Source organism: Pholcus phalangioides, unplaced genomic scaffold, assembly GCF_987345545.1.
Source record: "Pholcus phalangioides strain wild (caught in Gottingen) unplaced genomic scaffold, Ppha-v1.0 ptg000005l_1, whole genome shotgun sequence".
Classification (NCBI taxonomy): Eukaryota; Metazoa; Arthropoda; class Arachnida; order Araneae; family Pholcidae; genus Pholcus; species Pholcus phalangioides.
In genome coordinates this window covers 7,823,122-7,840,391 of record NW_028301598.1, presented here as the reverse complement: position 1 = coordinate 7,840,391, position 17,270 = coordinate 7,823,122, and the positions used below count along the sequence as shown (strand labels likewise).

General features: G+C 41.7%; 1 protein-coding gene across 1 annotated transcript in view; it reads left to right on the top strand.

The window, feature by feature from the left end:
- The window catches only part of LOC149085827 (sodium/potassium/calcium exchanger 3-like), a 164,455-nt gene that overhangs the window by 108,908 nt on the left and 38,277 nt on the right, over window positions 1-17,270 (top strand). Inside the window, exons 4-5 of the mRNA XM_089232265.1 lie at window positions 3,608-3,759; window positions 13,236-13,320. Coding sequence (XP_089088391.1) covers window positions 3,608-3,759; window positions 13,236-13,320 — 237 coding nt within the window. The remainder of the gene's footprint in view (window positions 1-3,607; window positions 3,760-13,235; window positions 13,321-17,270) is intronic.

Genomic DNA, 17,270 nt, shown 5'->3' with positions numbered 1-17,270 from the left:
TTCGCCAACTTTATTAGTGCCCGGTACTCAAACCACGAAACGTATCTGCATTAAATAGGCGCGGTTGAGTTTGTCTTAACTCGTAGACACCAAAAACGTGTTACATGTGTTTCGGTAAATATGATAAATTGGTTATTATGCATACGTACCAATCTTCTTTGTAAGCGTGATAAAAATGTATCCCTTTTACCGGTGAATATGCATAATACCCAAGCATCGTTGGTAAATTTGAGTCTTATATGTGTAATAAAAATAGTCGTCGGACCCCGATATAATGTAGCAAATTTTACGATCGTACCCAGATATAAAGATGCAATACATGTATCATTGTATAGTATATCATATAAAACGATTTATCATGTTTACAAACGATATGACACTTCGGTATTATGCATAATCACGAATATACAAATGCAACGCCACAACAGGCAAAATGCTCAACGAGGTGGCTGAGAAACAGATGTCCATAAGAAATGGGCATCTGAATTAAAGCGATAATTTTTTTTTGTACTTATTAAGTTCACCAACGACGCTTGGCAATATGCATAATCACCGGTAAAAGTGGTTAATTTAGGGGAATTTATCAAACCAAAATGCTCGGTGATTACGCATATTAACCGGTTACAATACGTAATAACCGGATCCATCACATTTACCGTAACACATATTCTTCTGGAGATATGAGCGCTTAAATTAGTTCCATTACGTGCCGTTACGCCAACTTTTCGGAGATGCACCAGATTTAGTCTAAAAAACGATTTAAAAAAGACCTTTAACACCATCTCTTCGCCATTTAAAGAATTTCGCGGGAAAGATGAGCAATTCAAAATCGTCAGAGCAAGCTTCTAAAGCAGTGTTTCGCAACCGCCGGGCCCTGACATCATTCATACCGGGTCGCGAGTGATTAGCCATTTCATTTTCTGTTGTTCGTGTATTTGACTAGGCTTTCAACTCCCAAAAATGAATGAAACCGGGCCGCGGGCTCGCGAAGTTTGAGAACCACTGTTCTAAAGCCATCATCCGAAACTGATAGGAGCAGTTTAAGGGTTAAAGCTTCAGAATATAAACCACGAATGGGCCAACTTGTTTTTACGGTATGCATTCGTGAGTTTGGCTGCACTTTACAGACTTCACAGCAGGAACAGAGTTATTCTTCTTTTCACGAAACAAAATAGCCAAACGGATCGATAAGTGAAAGATTCGGTTCTTGCTATTATTGAATCTTTTGTCTTTGTCGCTGCAAATCGTATTAAGGCTTTGTTATTTGGCGTAAGTGCAATGGCGTCGTTTCGAAAATAGCCCCAAAAAAGGGGTGTAAGGGAGGTGCTGAGAGCCATTGCGCGAGAATCCACTCATCCATCCATTTATAATATGTAGCTGCGGAACAGGCGTATTAATCCTAATATTACGGGGATTTGCGCTGATGGCGGTAAGAAAGGAAAACAAAAGATGGAGAATGTGTTTTTCTCGGCGCTAGAGTTTCTCCATTAAGAACTTGAGAATCCTTCCTCTCTGTTTTAATATCATACCATGGGTACATGCGGAGAATCAGATCATGAATAATGAAATTTCCGTTATTGAATTTCGTGTTTCTTTCGCTTCCGGGTTATAAACAAATCCGAGTTTTTGTTTATTTTCCTACTAACGGATTACGACGTCGCGCGGCCATGTTGCCTGAAAATTAAGTTACGAGGAGTTTTTTCAGTTCATCGTTGTATTAAGTTACGGGTCGCCGTTTTGCGGTCTATTTTCCGCACTTTCACCCATTCAGTGAGATTTCGTTAAAGGGCGATTGATGGTCATTGCTATTAGCTTAAGAAGAAGTGGTCGTAAATATCAGCTCTTGAAATGTCCGTTGAAGTGGCGTTCAGCGTTCGGTTCGAAGTTGGCCGACTCGCTCTGTGGGCTGATGCATCAACACTAGCAATTGAATTATTAGGGATGGTCAAATGGAAAGGGAACGAGAGTCTTTAATGATAAAACACGCGTAACAATGTATTGTTAATGAAGGCTAATACAAGTAACAAATACAAAGGCCACAACAGGCAAATTGCCCAACGAGGTGGCTGAAAAAAGATGGCCATTAAAAAATTGATTTCAAATATAACCAAAATACAACAACCCAATATGTTTTTATATTATTTTGCACGAAACAAAAAACTAATAATCGTACTGCTTAAAGCCACTGCCCAATGATTATCTCAGATTCCATTGGGCATACAACGCTTATTCCCCACAGGCTCTACGGCCGCACATCGATTATTCTATCTGCTTTGGCCTTTCCGTACAACGCTTATCCCCCCCCCCCATACAAAGCACAGGATTTCATATTCCATAGTGCGTACCACGCTTATTCTCTCAGATTTCATGACTTACATGAATTATTCTCTCGGATTCCAACGGCCATACAACGCTAATTCTTTCAGATTTCAGCTGCACGTCGATTATTCTTTCAGTTTCCACCTTGTCGCGAAACGCTTATTATCTCCTATTCCACATTTCCATACAACGCTTATTATCTCCTATTCCACATTTCCATACAACGCTTATTATCTCCTATTCCACATTTCCATACAACGCTTATTCTCTCAGATTTAGTCATTCTATTCAACGCTTATTCTCCCAGATTCTACCATGCCATACAATACTTATTATCTCAGCTTCCACTTTTCCATACAACACTTATTCGTCCAGATTCCACCGGCCATACAAAGCTCATTCCCTCAGATTTTACAGCTCATTGACCAGGATTTCACAGCCCATACACAGGTCATTGACCAGATTCCACCGGCCGTACGAAGCTCATTTTCCTCAGATTTCGCACATTCCATGCAAAGCTCATCCTGTCAGATTCTACGAGTCCATGCAATCAGGGCCATCTTAAGAGTATCATGGGCCCCCGGGCCAAGTGGTTTTTCGGAGGCCCTATCTGGTAAATCCTAGAAAATTTGAACTGGATTTCATTTTTGTGAGGCCCCTCTTCTCTTGAGGCCCCCGGGCCGTGCCCGGGTGGGCCCATGCGTTAAGACGGCACTGCATGCAATGATTATTCTTTCAGGTTTCATGGCTTTACATCGATTATTCTCCCAGCTTCTACATTTGCATACAACGCTTATTCTCTCAGTTTCCATCTTGTCATACTATTATTTTCTCAGACTCTACCGACCATACAACGCTTATTCTCTCAGTTTCCATCTTGTCATACTATTATTTTCTCAGACTCTACCGACCATACAACGCTTATTCACTCAGATTCCGCATTGCCATTCAACGATTATTCTCTCAGACTCCACCGACCATACAACGCTAGTACATGATTTGATTAGACTGCGCCATACACAGATAATTGCGTCCTGTAAGGAATGTTTACTAAAACAACAAATTACTTGTATATAGAGCACTGTTGCGAGTGTATTTAAGTATTTAGTAAATTATACGAAAAGTAAGGTCTGATTTTCATCCACCAAAAACGAAATTTGATAGTGATTTTATAGTTGTTTTGTGTTTAAAAGTGCAAAATGCTGTTTCTTTGTTGAAGGTTCGTTGTTTCTTTGATGGATGTGTGCTTATTCGATTATCCTCCTTTTTTTTGTCATTTTCGGAACAGCTTACCACGAGTTTCCACCGGATCTCTTCAACGAGTACCAACGGAGCCACGGAGCAGTCGTAGTCCACATTGCGGTCATCATGTACATGTTTTACGCTGTTGCCGTCGTTTGCGACGATTTCTTCATCGCGTCTCTGGACGAGTGCTGCAGCGTAAGTTACTTATCAAACTATGCATACCATACGAATATTTACATAATTTGGTGGGCCCCTGGAACTCCATTCGATGTTAATTTCAATTATGGTTGCGTAACAACCCTCCAGATCAACCGTGTCTCCCCGCTCTGTTCCCCCCCCCCCCAAGGAGAAAATGCGTAACAACCCGATTGGACATCGGAATGCCTCTTGGAAAGACGGTCTATTCCGTTGGCGAATTAAATCGAAGCATTCGCCTTGGCTGTTTCTACACCGTACGAGCAACACCGTCTATAGCAGACAGCTTCCGCGCGAAGCTGGTGACGTCACTGAAGAAGTCCAGACATTGGATGTACTACTACTCAACCGAGCATACAGCTCGTACACATTCCTCTACGGAATTTCTAACGAATCGGCATATGCCGGAGAGAAAGAGCGAATGTGTGTTCTGAGTGTGCATGCTTGTGGCCCTATAACGTATTTGGGTTGTCGAGTTGCGCTTTTTTTCGTGTTCATGCTGCCATCTGGCTTCCATTTTCTGAAGTAAAGATGGAAATGCTTGAATTTTCATGTTTTGTCAGTATCGTGTTGTGGGTCTGCCTGCTCTTTGCGGAGAGATTTTTTTTCAAATGAGAGACCGGCTCACATTCGTGCCTCAAAGCTGAAAAACCACAGAAAACCAACTTGGCCGAGCACCACTGTGCCGTCAACGGGGTTCGAACCTGGATCCTCAGGACGGGAGTCTGGCACGATGCCCACACGACCGCAAAGCGGCCATTGGATATACTGCAAAAAAAAGTTAAAGATATCGCATATGTACGTCGGCCTGCTATATCCAATGGCTGCAGGTGAAATGGACTTCTTCAGTGACGTCAAAGCTTCGCGCGGAGGCCTTCTGCTATAGATGATGTTGGTGTGGGGACATTCAAGTATTACGGCAGCAGACTTTTAGCCATTTTTGAACCCCCCCCCCCTCCACCTTTGTCAGTAAAAGTCTGACTCCCTCCAGTCAGCAAAATTTGGTCAGTTCTGCCCCCTAACGCACACTGGGATAAAAGACGTACGCAGGGAGGGGGGGGGCTGCATCCCCCAAACGATTGAAAACTTTTTTTTTGAAGCAAAATATTTAAAAAAAATCAAATATCGACTACATATATTATAAATATGTATTATAAGAAATTTCTGTTGACTTCAATGCTATATGAAGGCTAAGCACTCAAAATTTCTCTTCGAGAAATTCGTTGTAACCCACCCTCTAAGCCATAGTTTCCCAACCTTTTTTGTCCCATCGCCCCCTTCTTCAGAATTTTTTTCTCCCATCGCCCTCCCAACGCAATCTAACCCATAGGATCCCATGCTATACTCGTAGCTTCTACCGCCCCCTGGAACTTTCCATCGGCCCCCAAGGGGGCGTTAACGTCCACGTTGGGAATCAATTCTCTAAGCCATATATGCTGAACTCATGGATCGCGGCCAAAAGTGTCCCTCGTTGTTATCTGAAGTGGCCAGCCTCAAACATATATATATATATATAGAGAGAGAGAGAGAGAGAGAATTTAAGCAGCCCGTGGGACAATTCCAGACCATTTAAGCGACCCGTGTTACATTTTTAAATCACTCAAGTAGGCCCGTGGCACATTTTCAAGTCGCTTTACTGACCCACGGCACAGTTCCAGAATACTTAAGCGGTCCGTGGCACATTTAGAGATCCCTTAGAGATTCATATATGTCACGATTTTAGAGCACTTAAGCGGCTCGCAATGCAGTTATACATCACAAGTTACCCGCGGCACATTCCCAGATTACTTTTAAGTGATCCTCGGCATATTTACGGACCATTTGAGTGCCGCGCGGCACATCCATAGAGCACTCAATATCCAGCAACACATTTCTGGAGCGTTAAGTGGCCCAGACCACTTGAAGGATCCGCGAAACGTTTAGAAATCACTCAAGTGGCTCTATAGAGGACTTATCAATTATCAATAGAGAGAATGTTAGTTCAGGTGGCAACAAACTAGGGAAAGGTTTTTTGGCTCACCGAGTAGGATGCTATTAAGAATATTTCATATTTTTATAAAGGGTGGTTGATGACGTAAGCATCATCCAAACCCCCCCCCCTCCTGTCATCAAAAGTCAGCAAACGCGAAACGTCCTTTCGCCCCCCCCCCCCTCCCATCGATGTTGGCATTATACTTGAACGACCTCTATTGCCGCAAATCAGAACCCAAAATTCTACCATTTCTGATGAATAAAAGCGAAAAATTTGATTTTTTTTCAATTTTCCGCGAAGTTTTGACAATTTGCACTTTTTGAAACGAAAGTAGGTGGTAATTTTTCCGAGCACTTGAATTTTAGGACTTTCAACCACAAGTGCAGTGCTTTAATTTTGCGAATGAATACCAATTTCTTAAAATGAAAAAAAAAAGTTTTTCGTTTTTGCAAATAAATGCAAAATTTCCTCTTTTTTTTTTGCAAAATTTACGTATGTCTAGTGATGAGAGCTCAAATGAAAAAGGATTTGATGTGAATATACTAAAATTGTTCTTGAAGTCTGTTTAGCTGAGAGAGGGGACTAATCATCCAATGTACGTGAAGAGACGACAGGAATTTTTCGAGGGGGGGGGGGACAAACATTATTTTTCCACCCGGGGCAGTTACCCCCCCCCCCTCCCAAGTTCCGGCCCTGCGTGACGAGATTAAGTACATCTGGTTCGAGAACTATACTAACACCCAACCTACATTAGGCTTGCACCCCCTAAAACATACAAATGCCCTTCAACTTTCCAAGGGGTGAGGGAAAAATGGAAGTAATCAACACGACACGGTTGCACGGTCCTCAACACTCTTGTTAAACTCCATGGAGAATTTTGAGACGTATCTCGACCAATAAAACGTCGCCTTGCAGTGCTCATTTCGATGGATGAGAGTCGTCATCACCTTCCCATTTCTTACGTCTCTACAATGTTTGTTGCCTTCTCTATTTTTCTCGTTCATTTACTCAGAGAAATGGGCCGGTCATCCGGGATATTCTTTTCCTGTTATCGTTATAGGACATCCCTTCTTTTTCCCACCGAGGAAATGATACAGTGCAATAACAGAGGAAAGATAAGAAATAAAAGAATCGTATGTACAGTACCTTTTTTTGAAATTCATGTGCCGTATCGATATCATAGCAACCACATACTACTATCGATTATTCAACGGAAGGGTTGCAGAGCGGACAACAATCGATTCTTGTGGTAAATGCCACGAAAACAGGTTCTGGAAAAAATAAGGTGGATAAGGGGAAAAAAGAGGATATATAATCGTATATCCTCACGTGATTTATTCACCATTTTTCTTACGCTGATCTTTATTACATACTTTACGATCCTCGTGGTAAGTGTGTATACGGGGTCCGTTTCTGTGACGACAGGAGTTATTCTCGTCCATGCGGTAATTTCCGGAACGTTATTCTAGCCGGAAATCTCCGGGAAAAAAATCGATTAATCTCGATTAAAGTGAACTATGTCATTATACTTATCATTGGAATGGAGTCCAAAGACTTTTGTGTAGCTCGGAACCCGACGCTAGGAAATCGCTTTAGACTGACTTTTATTGATCTTTCTGAGTAAGGTTGGACCTTTTCAAATATTTCCGGACGTGTTTCACATGTGTATCAGCTGATGCACTCTATGTATTGGTATCACGTGGATTAACGCTTTTTTTGTAGAATTTTTTCCTTGGTTCTGCGAGTGGAGTCTGGAAATAGCTTCTTTCATAGGGACTGGGTGTTTCACCTCTTTGGATAGTAAGCGGGCAATTTGGGGCAAAAGGGGGCAATCGCCCCTTCCAAGAACCTAAATAATATGGGGGAATTTGTTTGTCCCGTAAAATACAGAATGATCCGATACACCTACACAGCTTTTCCGACACATCGCCCTGGCTGCAGATATCCACCTCTCGGCATCATTCGCAGTTGAACAGGCCTGCCTTTACTCCATTCACAGCTGAAGATGTCTGATTTCGCTCCATTTGAAGCTGAAGATGTCTAAATCAGCTTCATTCGCAGTTGAAGATGCCTGCTTTTTACTCCATTCGTAGCTGAAGTTGTCTGCCTTCGCTCAGACACAGACGGGGTCGATGGGAACGACCACCCCTCCCAAGAGCCAAATAATGGGGTGAAATTTGTCTGCCCGTAAAATACGGGACGATCAAGTGAACTTCCACAATACGTCACTCCCGTCACATCATCCTGGATCTGCGCCTGTTGGGTGGTCACGGTGCTTTGTTTATTTGTCTCTCGACGTGTTGAAACGGTTTCTGGTTGTTCTGTATGGTGTTCTGTTGTTTGTGTGGGTGTTCTCCAAAATAGACAAAGGCATTCAAAAAAATTGTTGATGATACCATGACCACTGCATCCTGAGAAGCAGGACCCTCAGGCCAAGATATTTCACGGGCTATTTCTGTAGCAAATTTATAGAGTACTAAACGCAATGGAATTTATCTCGATGCCCCGGGTTAACGTCCATGTCAATCCTCTTTCCATCGGTTACCATGTTGGGTATCATGGAACAGCTAATGCTCGCATTTGCTCATTTTCCCACATTGAATTCGAAACATTGATTGGATCTCGTATCAACGGATTTTCACCCTTTTCAACGATTTTTTGAAGCTGTTTTCCCTCAAAGAAAACAGAACTTACAAGTGCGTTCTTTCAAGTCTGCTATCAACAAATCTCAAAAAAAAAATGCTCTCATTGACTTTATACAATTTTTCTGGAAGACGCTACTTGGACGGATGATATCGAATAATTAATTCAGAAACGGCGACGCCTGGCATTTTTCACCGATGCCTCTAATTTATGTTTTGACTAATTCTGAAGTTACGGCAACTCGTATTTGCCACCGATGGCTCTAATTTATGTTTTGACAGGTTCTGAAGAGGTGAAACCTGGCATTCGTCACAGATGCCTCTGATTTATGTTTTCCCTTGAGCCATTCCCGTGAATCTTATCGTCGTTTCTGAAAGACAGTCTAAATAACCTTTTTTAAAGGACCTCACTGAAACTTGAACGTTCCACGTCAAAGCATCGATCGAATGATTCTGCAGATCATTCACGCCTAGTCTTTTCTTTGATCGCGCGTCCAAGAATAATCAAATACACCCACCAAGTAAGAACAGACGGGAATAACTTTCTCCTATTCTGTTACTTTCTGGTTCCCCCCTAAAATGAACAACTATTCATTCTTTTAAAACACATAGTAGCGATTCCACAAATAAAAAAAGGATGCTTGGCACATTTAAAGTACTCGTTGCTCCCACTTATGAACTTTGAAAGTGGCGGACAGAAGGTATGGGGTCCTACGGAGTTCTTTCTTCACCCAACGAATAAAACTGAAAACACGAGAAAGCTTTTAAGCATTCTCGGCGAGTCTCATTTGTGGTTTGAAAGTACGTTAGCCGTACAATTTTTTCGCTGGTTCCTTACATTGAAAAGACGAGGCATTTACGCTTCTTTCGAGGTAACACTAGCATTTATTTTTGCCCTGACAGTGCGTGGACTCGAGGAAAGCAAAGAGCAAACGCACACAACAGCTTGTGGAAAGACGAAGACAGAGAAACCAAACAAACTGACACTACCCATCGCCATTTTGTTTCGTGTGTCTCCTTTTTCCTATTGCTGCGATTTCATTCACCGAAATGGAATCGCATTTGTAAAAAAAAAAGTAGAAAAAAGGAAGAATCCACAATCTCTCATCCTGTCTCAATAAGAAAAACATAGTGGGGATCCCCCCCCCCGGTTAGTGACGGAAGGATATGAACCCGGAAACGTGTCCAGGCTAATACTAGATGAATTCGTCTGCATTGAGATATATGGGAGTGTAAGAATTGCTATCGGATCCCTTGGCGAATCAGTTTCGTGACACCAGCTTCGATATCCCTTATTTATGTTTTCCCAGGTGCTATTCTCACTGATATATCGTCAATAAAATACATCACTTGAACGTATTGGCATCTTACATTTGTCACTTATGTCCCTGATTTGTTTTCCTAAATGTTATTCCTGCGGATACCATCGCAAATATGTTACAAGTGGTGATTTTTTACCCTTAAAGTGTTATTCCGTGGATCCATAGTAAATAAGTTACCCCATGCTAATGTGACTTTGTCACCGATAACCCTGGTTCATTTTCCCGATGGTCTTTTCCGATGAATCCCAATTAAAACACGTTGCATCTCTCTAGAAGAGTGATTTGTCCCTGAAGCAACTTGATTTATGCTTTTCCAGTGCCTAAAATAGTGGCATTTGGTATTTGACTATCTTCCTTCGACTTCCAGGTGTCACCAACAAATTAGTGACACCTGGCATTTTTCTACCGATACCTCTGATTTATGTTTTGATCTATTCTGAAGTGGCGACACCTGGTATTTGCAACTGATGCCCACTAATTTATGTTCTGACAAGTTCCGAAATGACGACGCCCTCACATTTGTCTCTGACGCTTCTGCATTGTGTTTTTCCTTGCGCCATTCCTGAAAATCCCATTGTTGTATCCGCGGTCTTAAAACTGAAAACACGAGAAAGCTTTTAAGGGCTAGTGGGGGGTTTGAAAGGACGTTAGTCCTACCATTTTTTCGCTGGTTCCTTGCATTCAAACGACGAGACATTTGCGTTTGTTTTCGCCCGACAGTGCGTGGACTCGAGGAAAGCAAAGAGCAAACTCTTACGCAATAGCTTGTGGAAAGACAAAAAGACAGAGAAACAAAACAAACTGACACTTCCCATAGCCATTTTATTTCATGTGTCTGCTTTTTCCTACTGCTGCGATGTCATTCACCGAAATGGAATCGTATAAGTGAAAAAATAGAAAATAGGACGAATCCACACGCTGTCTCTCATCATCCTGTCTCGGTAAGAAAAATAGAGCGGAGATCCCCTTGGTTAGTGACGGAAGGATATGAATCCGGAAACGTGTCTAGGTTAATGCAGGAAGAAGGAAGCGCCGTAAAGAACCGCGGCGTATAGATGGATACTATTAACGGAGGCTTTATCGAAAATGGAAGAGCGAATAGACCTTTCTTGATGACTCATTGCCCGATGAAAGTACGTTGACGAATTCGTCTGTACCGAGTTATATGGGAGAGTAGAATATCGCTATCAGATCCCATCGCAAATAAGTTGCAATTGGTGACATCAGCTTTGATATCGCTCATTTATGTTTTCCCAGGAGCTTTTCCCGCTGATGTATCGACAATAAAATATATCACTTGAACGTATTGTACCTGATTTATGCTCTTCTGAATGTTATTCCGATGGATCCGATCGTTAATACGTATGTTACAAGTGGTAAAATAGTAACACCTGGAGTTTGTCGCTGACGGTCTTTTTTCATTTGAATGCTATTCCGTATATCCATCATAAATAAGTTACACTATGCTTAATCGTGTTTGTCACCGATAACCCTGGTTTATGTTGCCCAGAACTCTATTCAGACGAGTGCCGCAGAAAATACGTTGCATGACGGAGGAGAGTGATTTGTCTCTGATGCACATTGATTTATGTTGTTCCCAGTAGCTGAAATAGCTACTTTGGTATTTGATAATCTTCCTTCGACTTATGTTTCAACCCAAGTTCTGAAGTGATGACACCTGGCATTTGACCATCTCCCCCCTATTTGTTGGTTCGACAAGTTCTGAAACAGTGACACCTGGCATTTGCCTCATTTGCAGTGACACCTGGCATTTGCATTTCAACTCAAATTAGTTCAATTCAACTCTTCCTTCCTAGAATTCTTTTTGCCATTCTCGCGAATCCCACTGCTGTACCCACGATCGTTTCTGTGAAAGGTAGTGTAAATAACCTTTTTAAAGAACCTCACATAAGGTATAGGCACCATTTTCTATTTTTTATGTTCTGATATTTTCATTAAACCAATTCTAACTACTGAGAAAACCAATAATTTGGCATCTAGACATCGTAAATCCCAATCTCTTGCTCTAAATAACATGAAAAATTTGAGTTATTCACCTGCGAAACATTACGAATACTTTTGCTTCTCACTTTAAGCTTGACATGTTGCATGGCGAAGCTTTTCATCCCGTCGTTAATCGAATGATTCAGTAGATCATTTGCGCCGAGTCTTTTCTTTGATCGCGCTTCGAAATCCATGGATTAACTCCAAGGGATTCTCTCGGGAAACTATTCGATTTGCCTAAAAGCGAGATGCGAGACAGAAGATCAAAGGGAAACAGAGATTCGCTCTGTGTGCCCTGCAATAATGTGTACGGATGATATCAATTTCCTATTCGTTGACGTCACTCTGTTGCATCTCCGCATGACCACAATTACATAGAGAGAGGCATCATACTGGTGCTGTCATTTTCATTTTTCTGTTGGTACGGGATCCGAGTGAATATTCAGATTTATGAATATGGCGGTTTTGGCAGTGTGACCACTTCCATTCTTCCTTCTCCATCCCACACAACTTAATCTGACTGGAGCAACAAAAACGAGCCCATTCTCTTTCTCTCTCCCTCATTAATGCTGGCTATTCATTTTGGATGGTCAGTGGATCATATCTTCATGGGATTGGGTAGATCCCATAATTTTACTTTTAGTACGCTATCACCTGCTCATTTATGCCTTGACAAGTTCTGAAGTAATGACATCTGGCATTTGTCACCGATGCTTCTTATTTATGTTTTTGACGAGTTCTGAAGTAGTGACACCTCGCATTTGCCCATCTTCCCCCAATTTATGCTTTCACAAGTTCTGAAGTAGTGAGACACCTGGTATTTGTCACCGATGCCTTTGATTTATATATCTACACACGTGCATTATTATGCACGTTCTGAAGTGGGGACATTTGATCACTGTAACCGATGCCCCTGATTTATGTTTTACCGAGTTTTAGAGTGGTGACGTTTAGCATTTGTCACCCCAATGCTTCTCTTTTATGTTCTTACACGTTCCGAAGTGATGACATCTGACATTTGACCATTTTCCTCCGATTTACGTTTCGACACGTTCTGAAGTAGAGACATCTGGCATTTGTTACCGATGCATGTTTTGAAATGGTGATACCTGGCATTGTGATCATTGGTTTCCCAGATTTGTTTTCTAACAAGTTCTTAAGTGATAACATCTGGCATTTGCTACCGAAGCTTCTCATTTATGTTTTGAAAGGTTCCGAACGAAGAGGTAATACATGGTATTTGACCAGCTTCCTCCGATTTATGTTGCAACAAGTTCTCAAATGGTGACACATGGCATTTTTCACCGATGCCCTCATCCATGTATAATCACCATAAACATTTCAGAGTAAGGGATGTCGTTTTATCCATGAAGTCTTAGTTGTTCAAATCTTATGCAGACACAGACACACAACCCGTGTTTACAGCAATTGATGTTTAAGCCTTTCACACGAATAATCTCTCCCTTAAACTTGACAGTAAATTTGTTGAATAACATTAACTCTGTCCGTAACTGAGTATCGCTTGTTTCTTTGCAGCGTCTTCAACTGAGCGAGGACGTGGCGGGAGCGACCTTCATGGCTGCTGGAAGTTCCGCACCTGAACTTTTCACAGCGATTCTTGGTAAGTCGTTCACAGAAACCAAGCCTAAATGCATAGTACAGATCTTTATCGTTTGATATAAGGCATGCTCAAAGAGATATTAAGTGTCCGAGTTACGTGATGGTATGATGTTCGTCTACTACCGTGAAAGGTGCTGTCACGTCCCAGGTTCGTAGCGGGGGAGAATATAGATAACAAGATATTATCCCTAACAATCACTGATAGATGACCCCTTCATTTCCAACCCAATTCATTAACGGCAGTAAATTGCAGTATAGCGATATGGCCGGAGTTGGTTGTGTGGTGAAGTAGAACGCTCATGTTTCTTTTACCACCGAGGTTGAACGCGATGTACAGCTTCAGTTGAGCTTCTATGTGGCGCAGTGTCTCTCAAAGTGTGCATCGCCAACCTTTGTTCGGAGTCGTCATGACGAGCTAGAAATATTGATGTGTGTGCCTGTCTATGCTTTGAAGAGTGGTTCTTTTATGATTACTCAATATCTACTAAACTATTCTGGGGGGGGGCGGGTCGAGCCGCAGATTAACCATGAATAGAACAAAGAAGCCGCGAATAAGAACCACTGATATATAAAAAGATGTGCCTACTTGTTAATACAAGACATGCAGGAAACTGGTTGTTATGTAGATATGATGACTAGGAAAGACTGCGGGGTGCATGTGTGGTGTAGTAGTAGTAGGTAGGGCCTCCAAAAAATGGCTCGGGGATCCATGATGTTCTTAAGTCAGCCACCTCGTTGGGCAATTTGCCTGTTGTGGCGTTGTATTTGTATTTGTAAGATGTCTCCCCACTTGTTAATCAAAGATATGCAGAAACTGGTTGTTATGCAGAGATGGTGACTAAGAACTAAAAAATTCACATTTACCCTTGTATTAACAAGTTGAGAGGACATCTTTATCTACATAAACTGAAGAGCCAAAAAAACTGGCACAGGCATGCGTATGCAAATAAAGAGATATGGAACCAATCAGAGTACGGCGCTGCGGTCGGCAAAGCCTATATAACACAACAAGTGTCTGGCATAGTTGTTAGATCGGTTACTGCTGCTACAATGGCAGGTTATCGAGATTTAAGTGAGTTTGAACGTGGTGTTATAGTCGGCGCACGAGAGGTGGGACATAGCATCTCCGAGGTAGCGATGAAATTTGGATTTTCACGTACGACCATTTCACGAGTGTACCGTGAATATCGGGAATCCGGTAAAAAATTAAATCTACGACATCGCTGCGGCCGGAAAAAGATCATGCAAGAACGGGACTGACGAGAATCATTAAACGTGACAGACGTGCAACCCTTCCACAAATTGCTGCAGATTTCAATGCTGGGCCATCAACAAGTGTCAGCGTGCGAACCATTCAACGAAACATCATCGATATGGGATTTCGGAGCCGAAGGCCCACTCGTGTACCCTTGATGACTGCACGACACAAAGCTTTACGCCTCGCCTGGGCCCGACAACACCGACATGGGACTGACTGGAAACACGTTGCCTGGTCTGACGAGTCTCGGTTCCAATTGCTTCGAGCTGATGGACGTGTACGGAGACAACCTCATGAATCCATGGACCCTACATGTCAACGGGGGACTGTTCAAGCTGGTGGAGGCTCTGTGATGATATGGGACCCCTGATACGTCTAGATACGACTCTGACAGGTGACAGGTACATAAGCATCCTGTCTGATCACCTGCACCCATTCATGTCCATTGTGCATTCCGACGGACTTGGACAATTTCAGCTGGACAATGGGACACCCCCACACGTCCAGAATTGCTACAAAGTGGCTCCAGGAACACTCTTCTGACTTTAGACACTTCCGCTGGCCACCTAAATCCCCAGACATGAACATTATTGAACATATCTGGGATGCCTTGCAACGTGCTGTTCAGAAGAGATCTCCACCCCCTCTTACTCCTACGGATTTATGGACAGCCTTGCAGGATTCATGGTGTCAATTACCTCCAGCACTGCTTCAGACATTAGTCGAGTCCATGCCACGTCGTGTTGCGGCACTTCTGTGTGCTCGCGGGGGCCCTATACGATATTAGGCTGATGTACAAGTTTTTTTGTCTCTTCAGTGTATATATATGTCGCCCTCTGGTAGCCTGTACGTCTTTTTCAAGCCCTTATTTGATTGCTTCTCACCGTTCATCGCACATCACATGTACCGTTAAACACGTACGCTCCAAGGAAGAAATTTCTTATTGCTTCCAAAGCGTATTGGTTGTGCACTCACCCGTACTGCGAGAGGGCCAAAGTTTGAGTCCTATTGGAGGCTATTGTGAATTTTTCTTTCTCATCATCATATCTGCGTATAACAACCAGTTTCCTGCATAATCTTGCGTTACTTCTGCTAGTTGTACAAATCTAGCGTGCGTTTGAGTTTTCTGTGGTTTAACAACCTCTAGGAGAAAAGTCGAGCCAGTCCCCCACTTTCGAAAAATTCTCGCCACCAGAGTCACAACGTCAAGATACGAACATAGTACTTACTGGTTCCGATTCTGCAAGTCAGCACCGTAACGGATTGGTTAAATTAGTTAAAAACTGGAAATTTAACCAATCCGTAATGACAGAAACCAGCGTGCACCATGAGCAAGCTATTTACCTCGGCCCTATAACTACATATACAAATACCATTAGGGGGAACATTTACTTTCTCAATGTAAAAAAAAAAGATTTTTCATCTTTAATAATGATAACCTAAAACCTAAAATAATCACCATTAACATCTCGCGAGCAGCAATTTGGTGTCCCTGAGGTAACAGTACAATAAGTATTTTACATTAAACAAAAACTTAAGCATACTATTACAAATGAATTATATGTACGTAGTGTTCTAAACCTTTTTCCATTATTTGCTTTATGAGAGACTATCCAGTCTTTTTGTTTTTTTACTAGTGCCTGAATGATGATGCTTTCATTCTTAAAATTGATATCCTCTCTGTTTTTCTTCTACACAAGCTTCGCTTTTATATATCAGATGTTTAACACCACTGATTACTTTCTCACAAAATATGCATTTGGGAGATTTTTTTTGTGAAATATTTTTTGGTATGTATACACCAAAGGCGCCATGTTGCGACAGAACTTGACTGAAGTGGAAATCACGATGCACCATGTTCAGTGACACTTTTGGAAATATTCCATCTTCCATATGGTGAACAGTCCCAATATGTTGCTGCCAGTTTCCCGTTATGGAAAATTCTTTATTTAAAATTCATTATCAATTAATTTTATTCAATTGTATCGATGAGATTTTAACTATTGCACCTACTTCAATCTTTTCTGTTGCCTCCTTATCTTTTTGATCCGCATACTCATTTCTAAATGAAAGACTATTTTGCTCTTTTCACCTAAAATTTCCATTTTGTGTATATTTTTTATTTTTGTTATTAATTTTCCTTAATGTCTGTAGTACTGATTAGCTGTCACTATAGACGTGGGCACCTTCTAATTTATTATTGTGAATGCGGCCTATAGTGTCCTTTACCAGCCCTAAGGCCGAGTACGCTCGGGACCGATACGGTAAGCGATGCAACTTGCAACTCGACACAGACATGGAATTCAGGTTTTTAACCAATCCGTGTCGAGTTGCTAGTTGCATTGTTTATCGTTTCGGTCCAATGTGCACTCTGTCTTAGAATGACACTCACAAGGAAACGCTCCCAAGCTAAACTCATAGAATTCGACGAAAATTTTACAGCATTAGTACATGGCTCAAAATATGTACTATGAAAAAAGTAGCTGCGGAATTGCAACAGAAAAGCTGTAAAAAATGAATACAAATGCAACCCTACTTGGCGAGGATTCAGAGAAAAGCGGCAAATTCTTAAATGAACTGTCCGTGTTTCCTTTGAATGAGTTTAAATCTGTTGTAAAGTTATTTTTGGGTATTTTGCATTCAAAAATGTTTGAAATTGAATTTTAATATATATTTTTAGTCTAATCGTGCAT